Source organism: Egretta garzetta, unplaced genomic scaffold (assembly GCF_000687185.1).
Source record: "Egretta garzetta isolate BGI_Z169 unplaced genomic scaffold, ASM68718v1 scaffold283, whole genome shotgun sequence".
NCBI classification, from domain to species: Eukaryota; Metazoa; Chordata; class Aves; order Pelecaniformes; family Ardeidae; genus Egretta; species Egretta garzetta.
In genome coordinates, this window is record NW_009259043.1 from 1,692,107 (window position 1) to 1,702,493 (window position 10,387).

The following is a 10,387-nucleotide window of genomic DNA, read 5'->3' on the forward strand; positions in this document are numbered from 1 at the left end:
GCCCGCCGGCGCCCCCTTTGTCCGGCTGCAAGCCGCGGCGCAGACACCCCCTCCGCTCCCCCTTCCACCCGCCCTCCGCTCCGGTCCTGTGAAAACTGGGTGTTTCATCAACACCTTCACTTCCCTTCTCGTGGGTCCTCCTCGCACTCCTACGGGATCCCTTCTGTAGCCTGCCACCGATCCGACACCGCTATTTTCTTTGCTATTGCCAAAAGAGAAATAAAAACCCAAAACATTCCTCGGAGAAAAAACGCAGCAGCTGAAAAACCCTAGCAGAAGGGAGAGGTTTAGATGGAGTGGGTTACGAGAGTTACAGCAATAGAGTTGAAATGCGCTGACAGCTTTTGAAACATCTTCCACACATGCTGTATTTTTGTCTTCAGCTGCTGGGGACCCTTGCACCTATCTCCCGTTACCCATACCGGTGATACCGGCTTTGGCTCCCGTTTGTTATTCCCTACCGTTCCTGACTGATAGAACTAAGCAGCCAGAAATTTTTGGTACATGTAGACCTGTTCACTTTCTCCAATTATACCTTATGACACTTCTCAAGAACTTGTGCGCCGTGGGTATCGTTAGACCGAAAGGGCTACCAATTACTGCGCGACCTTTTTTCACGTTACCCTGCTAATGCGCTCAGCAATCCTCCTCAACCGTGCAGGCCACGCAAGATCGACGTCAGGTCAGCAACAAGTCATTAGAACAGAGCAAACGGCTTTTTAAGCAGTGATCCGGCCCGATACAACCTAATGACCGGGTCGTGATTCTTGGGAGTTTGTGTGCCCTTTGGGGGTTAGAGAGGAGAACAAAACCATGGTGTTAAAAAGAAAAATGCCACAAACCCCCTTACTGCACTTCTATCCCTCTCTAAAGAAAACCGCAGCATATTAGTGAGCAAAAATCCCTCTCTTCTAGCAACCAGGGTTCAAAGTTTTCATAATACCTGTTGGCACTTGTTAAATACGGACCCACACCAATACAGATGTTCAGAATACTATATTAAAAAAAAAATGGTTTTATAATCAATCAAGTATGCAGCTGAGGGCTACCTCATAGAACACAGCCCCTGGAAGCACGCATAGCTTCTGTAAGATTAGGCTAAATGAAACTACAAAATTTGTGTTCTCTTAACCACAGACACGTAATGTGTGCGCTGGCATATCCTAAATATTGAGGACACGTTTGAATTACCATGTATCTCAATAAAAAGCAGTAAGCTTGGAATGAACTTGAGCCTTTGAGCTTCCCCCCTTGATTTCTTTATCATCTGCCATTTCCAGGTAACATCAGCCAATACCTCATGTTAAATATTATACCAAAATAAATAGTCTTTGCTTAAAACCCTGGCTAGAGATTGCTTTCCTGCGATATCCATCCTACAAAAAACTTTGGGATTGAAATAAGTTTTAAGATCAAAGAGCTTTTACTCAGAGTACCTCACTACTTAACAACAACAACAAAGTAGTTGCATCCTAACAGCAGAGCATGCCCAAGGAGGAGGGTTCCCTCCCATCTTGTGGGAAAATTCCCTCTGTTGAACGTTATCCAGCCCATTTCAGCAGATACCTTATGATTTCAGGAGTTACTCAGAATTCTTCCGAATTTCCAAGCCTTCTGGCTACGGTGATTACATTCTGCTTGGCAGGAACAGGTATTAGCAGTGTAAATAGGAACAAGGTCCTATATTGTTCCAGTTTCAGGCAGGGCTGTTCTTCGTCAGGTTATATGGTACTGAGTGGCAGCCCCAAGCTATCAGTAGCGTTAATGCCACTTTAGAGATTCAGCATTCAAAAATACGCATCTAATTTGCATTCACAAGAAGAGCACGTGCAGTTTTTACAAGAATAACTACCACCTAGATGCATAATTACTGTTAGCGTGGAAAAATCACCATAGATACGTGGGGCTTTGAACCAATTCTTCAAAGGAAGACCCCAGATAAAGAAGCAAGATGTTAGTTTATGCCACGTTCAAGTCTCACAACTGAATTCAGGCCTTTGTACCTGTGAGTGACACCCACCCCATCTGCACAGCAGTCAGCAGCACCACCCCGAGAAAGCCAGAGAACCATTCCCAGAAACTTCCAGGGAGATGGAAGCTCACCTAGGAGAGCAGCAGTGAGTATTCTTAGCACTGCTACAAATCATTTGTTACTCAGCAATTTGAGTAACTGCAAAAGTATTTGAAAAAAAGCAGCAAACAAAACACAACAACAATCTCCTCTTCCCTAGTAATTACTAGGCGTAGCAGAGCTTACCTTCTTAGTACACAAATGCAGCCGTGTCCTCAGTCCTGTGCTCATAATGCAGGCTAGTGCTCCAGCAAAACAAAATCCGCATCCTTGCAAATCCAGGAAAGCCAAAGAAGAAAACTCTGAAGAAAGCACACTTCTCAGAATGGAGAGAGGATGTTCCCTGTCTATACAACAGCCCATAAAAGCAGATATATACACTTGGAACAGGAAACGCGTGCTTTTTCTCTTTTGCAGGCGTAACCCTTTTTTTTTTTCTTCAAATTACGTTTACTTTTCCCTATTTTGGCTTGTCAGGATGAAATGACAATTTCCAAATCTGCACATAAACATCTCTCTTCCCTCAGACACCTACTTTCTACCGACACTTTCGCTACCTCCTCAGTTCCCAGGCTCCAGAAAGCGGCTGGGGTAGTTAGGCTGCAGCTGATGTTCATAACAGCAGTAAGCAATCTTTTCAATTAGAGATTTGATGATAACTGATGCACAGTAGTTTACAGGAGTTAGCAGTCACTTGTTGGTCTGAAAAACTTGGGAATCCCTTTGCTGCACTATTTAGAGCTCTTAATTACCCAAATGAGCCAATCTACTGTTGCCAGTTAGCAGCACTCTGAAATGGCCACTTTCTCCCAGCTCCATAAGTCGTCGTTGTAGTCACCCAAGAGGAATGGAAACTGAAAGCCCTGCGGGTCCTTTGGACTTTGTCTTTTCTCAAGCAAACTCTTTCCTTACCTGATGTAAGATGCTTAAGATAAAAGTTCAGTGAGGAAAAAAACAGAGCTTGTGGCTTTGCACATGTGCTAGCAACGCAGCTTGGTGGCGTGTGCCACTGGTACCAGCTGTCTAGCCAAGAGACATGTTAGGCAAGAGGGCACCACAGCTTTACCAAAGGCTTAAAATTATTCTGGCATCCACTGGGATTTATTTATCTACCCACTTCATCCCCCCTCTCCCCCCCGCTCTCTTTTTCTCTTGGTGTGCTTAGAAGTTACTACAAGCCTTCACAATTTCTTTGTTCCTCTTCTGCCTTACATCCCCACCATAGTCCTTCCCTAGCACTCGTCTCCTTAGGTTCAGACAGATGTGAAAGTAAGTTTCCCACAGAATCCGAGTTCTTTGTTTCACCCTCCAGAGAAACCTTCTGTTTGTTTGTTTGAAGCTCCAAGCAAACCCTTTAGAGCTGGATTTGCAAAGATGCCTAAAATGCAGCTTAAGAGTTATACAAGTGTCTGGGCACCTGACAAGCCCATGTTCAGGCAATTTAGAGAACGAGATGCCTATCAGAATCATCAGGTGCTACCTGCCTTTGGGACCGTGGCCCTTGATTTTTCTGGGTTTCAGGTTTGGTACATGTGGAGTGTAGGGACAGTACCGATCTACTGCATATTATATGGATAAAACCTATTTATTAACAGCACTTTGAGATCCTCAGGTGAAGAAATGGTTTTACATCGATTTAATATAACTGTAATAGGTTGACAGGATAAATCGTTGTGATCTTTAGGTCCAATCCTGTGAGAACCACAGCATCTTCGGTTTCAAACTGAGGCCCTTCGTTCATAAGGGTCACGGGAGTATATGCTTGTGTCCCACTCCTTACATAGATGCCGATTTAGTGGAACAGCTAAATGCTTGATAATGACACTTCTTTTTCCTCCTTCATGCTACAGGCCCAGAAACACTGGGGTACTTAATTTCCATTTAATTGCTGAGCCAGGAAGACTGCAAACATGTCTCTGGAAGACATCCACATGAACTCCCAGGATTTGTTTGAAAAAAAACAACTAGATGCTGGAGGATTTGGAACAATTTCTTTATGCTTTCACAAGAAACATGGATATGTGGTATTAAAAAAAGTGTATACAGGACCCCAGCGCACTGAGTAAGTTACAGATCTTAGTTCTGATTTTTACCTTTCAGTTAATCTAAGGAATCCTCTAAACTCAATGGAGATAAATCTAAAAACAGTGTAATAATTTCAGGTCTTTGGATTCTGGAGATACTGTATATGGGGAAAATACTGTAAGACAATACTAGCAGCTGTCCTACAAATGTTACTTTTTTCCCCCTCAAGCCAACTTTCTTAGTTTTAACTCATTGTTCCAGTTTTCTATTGCAAGGTGAGCACTACTGTGAATTGTTAAGAATCAAGGGGACTCTTGCATTCTTAGGAAATGCAGGAACTCAGAGGGCACGTGGTATTTTCAAGCTTGCAGGTCGATTTTCAAGACAATTGTCCAACCATAGATGTCCACTAGGAACTAAACACACATGAGCTATCAGCAGGACTTCAACTCCACATGTATAATACCAAGCATGTAGCCCTCTCTCCCCTGCGAAAAAGCAGAGCGAGCCAAGCCCACTGATTTAATCCAATGATTGAATTAGCTGTTGATTTCAGTGGATTCAGGTCACATTGCAGCTCTACTACCTCAGAGCCATAACAATCCTAAAACTCTCCCCCCGAGTCATCCATTAGAGACAAAATCCCACGTTCTTCTAGTTTGGGTTATAATCAATAAATTAACTGAGGTTTTCTTTTGCCAGTGTAAAATGAACTAAGAGATTCTGGTAGTTTGCAAACTGCACTGACAGTCTGGGGTGAACACAGTTAAAATGGACAAGCCTGCCTGGTTTATTTTGGCGTTTGTGTTTTTATTTTCTCACTACACAAGCTCATCAGTTTTTTATTCCTTAAAGTCTTGAACCAAAAGCCGTAAGCAAATTTACAACTGAGCCTAATGCAAACAAAACAGCCACTTGCTTCTCTAGTACTAGAGGAACACAGAGGGAGAAAGCAGTTTTCTTTCAAGTCACAGGGTAGGAAAGCATTAGCAAGCAACATATTCTCCAGATTTCCTTACATCCTTTTGCCCGATGACTAGAACAGGAACAATAGTAAAAAGAAGACTATTTAATATAATGGGTACCATCCTGCTTTAACATCCTTAATGAGCTCCCAGCTGTGTACCTGTGACTATTGATGGGTTGTACTGAGGCCCAGGCAGAGAGATAGGCTTTGAATTCATCCTAAACCTGTAATTGTTAGTAAATATGATCACCATCCGGTATGTGGGTGGATCCCCTTTAATAAATTAATTTTGAACATGAACGTGAATACCAGCCCTTTGGGAAAGAGACCTGTATAGCTTCCTGTACAAGAGGTAATGGAGTGTGTCTCAATCCTCCTTGTCCAAAGGCTTTTCCAGCCCTGCCCCGATCCCACCCCAGTTCAGGGACTTGGACGTACACAGCCAGCGGTACACCTACAAAAAGAATGCTTATGCACTTTCTGAAAAGCAGGCCTTCAAAATCAGGCTGAATAGACAGTCCCAGGGCAAGGCACTTGAGACTTAGAAAATATAACCTGGCATGAGCAAAGCTGTATCAATTCAAAACCAGCTGAAGGTACAGTTCATCTTACAGTGGCTCTGGGGATGTTGACATTTTTGGCCATTATTTTCATTATGAATCAACAGCATTTTCATCCCTGTGTTCTTTCTAGCCTGGTGCCTAAGTTCAGAGTGATTCCTCTTTTACAGATACAATGCTTCCCTCCTCGAAGAAGGCAAGATTATGCGCAGACTGCAGCATGACCGTGTGGTAAAACTATTAGGTATAATTTTGGAAGACGGAAACTACTCACTTGTGATGGAGTATGTGGACCGGGGGAACATGATGAAAGTGCTACAGAAAGTGAGCAGTGAATTGCTTCATCCCTTGCCGCGCCTTAGGGTTGATAAGATGCTTGAAAGGGACAGGATGTTGCTGATGCCTCCAAAGGACAGAATCTTTATTTTCTCATTCTCCTTCCTGTATTAAAGAGTTGGTGACAGTCCCACCTTCTCTAGAGACAGCAGAGGACAGCTATGGCTTTCCTGCACATCACAGAGGAGCAGACTGCAGTTATAGGTTCAGAGTTATAGGAGTGTTTGTAGAGACGTGTGGAGAATTGTTAAAGAAGAACGCTTTTGTAAATATGGAGTGACTCTAGAATTACTTTAACGTGAAAATTTAGATCCAAGAAGAACCTTGATTCCTTTGTACCCTGGCTTGAGCAGAGGTACTCCTGGGACTGAGAAAGAAACGTTTTTAAAGGCTGTTTTTTAATTTGATGGTTGTAGTAGCATTTTTTTAATAGATGGTTCTTCTGTTCTTTATTTTAGCTCTCACTGCCTTTGTCAGTGAAAGGGCGTTTTGTGCTGGAGATCACAGAAGGAATGCTTTATCTGCATGAGCAAGGCTTCGTACACAAAGACCTAAAACCAGAAAACATCCTTGTGGACACAGACTTCCACATTAAGGTACTTGTTAGAATGTAAATGGAGAAAGCTGATGATTTGGGTTGAAGAACCCCTTCAGCTGCACTGGTTAGTGTTCCTGATGGGTAGATGAACTCCTTTGTGGTCTGGTGAGCTATGGCTAAGAGAGTGTTAGCAGTGGGTCACTGAAGTATAGTGGCCTGTAAAACCGCTGAGCCTCAGGTTTGTATAATCTTCCCCCCATATGTGGGAAAAAATTCACTAAGGGCATTAAAAAAAAGAATAATACTGTGGAGAATTAATGAACTACAAATAACAAAACAGCTAGAAAGAGAAAACACACCTTAACATGCAGAGATTGAAACAGCATGAAATGTCTTATGGATCTGGTCCTTTGCCCTTTATTGCTGTAACTTCTCCTGCCTTTACCTCTTCCTTTTTATTCCTTTCTTTCGCCTACTATCTTTTCCTCTTTTGTCTCCCTCTTTTTTTTCCCCTTAGTCATCATTTTTAAATGACAGCCAGCAGCTACAAAAAAAGCAGCAGGACGTTACTTCAAAGAATGATTTGCGAGCCTGTTCCAAAGCCCTTCTATTAACCTCAGTGGGCTTTTGGATCAAGACTCATAGGTACAGAGCCTACTGCTGAACAAACCTGAATAGAATTTGCAGCAGTCCTCCTCAAAATGTCCTCTCTCTGGTCAAGGTGAGTTGCTGAAATAATCACCCCATTACAGTATGAAACTATGGAATAAGTTCTGGTGAAGAGCTCTGTCATTTGATATTTCTCACACATAGATTAGTGAGACGTGGTTTGACAAGGTATAGTAGCAAGTCCTAGTGCAGTATGAGCAGCTTGCAGTTAAGAGTTATAAACTATGTATTTTTTTGCCAAAACTAAAAAAACCCCCATCATTATCTTCTTTAACTGTAAATTGGATGGGTTTGGGGGATTTCAGCATCCTTGTATGGGACAGTACCAAACTAGGCTATCATCACACTGCATGACAAACTGAACTGGAGCCCAGGATCAAATTCAGAATGAGATCAGACTTCTTAAGCAGCTTGATCAAAAGTATCATTTAAGGCAGCAATATGTTTTATCTGCTTGAACACATCTAACATTGCCAATATTTATAAAGGGAAATAACTGTTCTAGGAAACTGCAGATATAGGAAGATTTATATTTTATCTTCCTCTATCACATTACACCTCCTCTCACTTGTAGACATGAATCTGGACTCCTGCTTCCTCAGCAGGATGTCACATTTGCCTCTTCCTCTGAATACATCACCTCAAAATTGAGGCCAAACCTTCAGAAACAAAAGAGGAACAATAAGCTAGATAGAGGCGACAAGAGAGAAAAGAAGAGCAAGTTAGAAGTGAGGCAAAGTGTCACCTCAGTTTTCTCTGAAGTGATTGGGTTACACAACTCAGTTTGACAGCTGCCTGTGGCCAAGAGAGGCAGTCCCATTTTCTTTCATTGTTCCTCTTCTGTTGACCTCCTGTTCCCTCATGTTAGAACTGATGCTAATCTGACCACCCTGCCCTGATTTCGGAAGCCAAATCAGCAGATTTGCCTTGTTGGCAGCGCTACCCTTCTGTTGGGGAGCACTTGATTCAGTGAGCCATTTGAGTGCCTTGCACTAGGTCTTCCCAGTGTCAGGCAAGTGTCAGTGCTGGAAAAGGAGGAGGAGAGAGAGCACATAAGAGGAGGCTGGGGGAAAAGGAGGGAAGGATGACTTCTTTCACCGTCAGCCGTTAGTCTAGTTGTAAAACTGCACCCTAAGCTTTCAGTAACATCACGTTGTCAAGCACACGGTACCCAGGTATGCCTGCTTTAACTTATCCCCTGCTATCCTTTTCCACGTCTCTTTGCCATGCACATCACATCATTTTAAGACCTCTTCCTCCCTCTTTCTGCAGGAAAATCCAAGGAAGTTGAGTTGAATGGAATCTAAATGGAAAGGGCAGTGAGGAGGCGGGATATCTGCCCATCTCATAGATTGCTTCTGGATTTGAATCTTAGCTGCTTCTCATATGAATCTTCTGTTTTGCCACAAGAACTGCAAGCACATCTTGAACGTGATTGTCAATATGAGCAAAACCAAACTTCTTTTTTTCCTTAGATTGTGTGATTGTTCCAAGTGGGGTTAAGTTAATAGTGAAGATTCAGCCTAATGGTTCCCAGCTGGCAGTGATACTTTATTTAGGCAAAAAACCCCCATAAAACAGCAAATAGTTTGTTTTCCTTTCTTGTAGTTGCATTTTTTGCAGTGTTTCGGTTTTAGGGAAGTTACTAATTATTAGCTACTCATAATAAAATTGAGCACTGCATGAAATACTTGTTTATCTCCTCTTCATCACAGCACTAGCTCTGACGCATCTCGTTTTTCAGATTGCAGATCTTGGTGTTGCCTCCTTTAAGAACTGGAGTCGGCTGACCAAAGAAGAGACTGTCCGACAGAAGCAAATCAAGAGCACTTGCCAGAACAATGCTGGGACCCTTTTCTATATGGCCCCAGAGCATTTACGCCATCTTAATGTAAAACCTGTGGAGAAGTCAGATGTTTACAGCTTCAGCATAGTGATCTGGGCAATTTTTGCTAACAAAGAGCCATATGAACGTAAGTTACTTCCAAAAGGAGTCTATCACAAAATTAAGTTACAAATGTTAAGCATTGAAAGTAACAAAATTAAGATTAGTAGATGAAATCGCCTAGGCCCAAGAATAGCGCCTGTTAGGCACCTCATGGCCAGTAAGAGGCATTAGTTGCATCGTTCCTGACTTCTAAGCGTGGACAAGAACATCTGAATTGAAGCGCAAGCATGAGCCCAATCTATTCACATCCACATGGTGTGGGCATAAACCTGCATTCAGTGGCAGAAGTCAGACAAACCTTGGGCAGGCCAGGATGGAAACATTGATGTACGCTGTTCCCTAAGGTGGGCTAGTTACCTGTGGTTTTTCTTTTAACAGGAATGGTCACACAGCCAGTTACTGCTTCTCAGCTGTGTGGTGCTAGTTTTCCAACGTGCAGTAACGTGCTCATGTAGAGCCATAGGAGCAGACTGTGGAATTCCAGAGTAACATGCTTATTATTTTGAATGGATTTTTTGCAAACTAAGTGGCTAAACATTGTCCGTGTGGCCATCTTTGTGTTCGTACCCAGTGCAGAGCATAACTGAGATTCAGATTCTAGAGAGCTAGATCTGTAGCCCTTACTCACGCTGGGCATGCCTTACTTATAAAAGTAAATTTGTTAATCTTAAAATAAACCTCTAATCTGTGGAAGTTAGGGCAGTGGTTTCAGATTCACTAATGTGAGAGATCTGTAGCTGTAAATCAAACATCTTTCTTTGAAATCTTATTTTACATATCCACAAGCACACAGGGAGCTTCTTCACTGTATCTTTTACCTACAGAAATGTAGGAAAACCCGTGATCAGGAGCTAATAGGAAATTTTATTTTTCAGATGGTATAAATGAAGCCCAGATTTGCTTTGGCATTATGAATGGAAACAGACCAGACATAAAGGAGATCACTGATAAATGTCCAGTGGAAATTATTGACTTAATGAAACAATGCTGGGAGCAAGAGTCAGAGAAACGGCCAACCTTTGCAGGTAAGGCATTGCTTTGGCATTCTTTTTGTTATGTGTCTGTCAGTAGTTTGTAATGCAGCAAAACAAACTTGAGTGTTTTCCTCTTAAAATATACATTTTTGCTTTGAAAATAGAAATATCAATTCACATGCCCAGTAAAGCACGCTCACTGTACCCTGACTAAAAATGTGATCTGGTCCAACATTTACAGATTTGAGAAATACTAGTGATTGGATGGAGCTGAGACACTTTATACATGCTGATAATTT

At 42.3% G+C, this 10,387-nt stretch overlaps 1 protein-coding gene across 4 annotated transcripts in view; it reads left to right on the top strand.

Annotated features, from left to right (window-relative positions):
* The first annotated feature begins 3,926 nt into the window (after positions 1-3,926).
* The window catches only part of RIPK1 (receptor interacting serine/threonine kinase 1), a 20,652-nt gene continuing 14,191 nt past the window's right edge, over positions 3,927-10,387 (top strand). For 2 of the 4 annotated variants that reach the window (XM_009635002.2, XM_035890568.1), the window contains exons 1-5: positions 3,927-4,133; positions 5,794-5,947; positions 6,418-6,555; positions 8,911-9,139; positions 9,990-10,139. In XM_009635002.2, coding sequence (XP_009633297.1) covers positions 3,982-4,133; positions 5,794-5,947; positions 6,418-6,555; positions 8,911-9,139; positions 9,990-10,139 — 823 coding nt within the window. In that variant the 5' untranslated portion in view covers positions 3,927-3,981. Of the gene's footprint in view, positions 4,134-5,793; positions 5,948-6,037; positions 6,315-6,392; positions 6,556-8,910; positions 9,140-9,989; positions 10,140-10,387 lie in introns of those variants that run through there. The other 2 variants (XM_035890570.1, XM_035890569.1) reach the window with 2 other exon arrangements.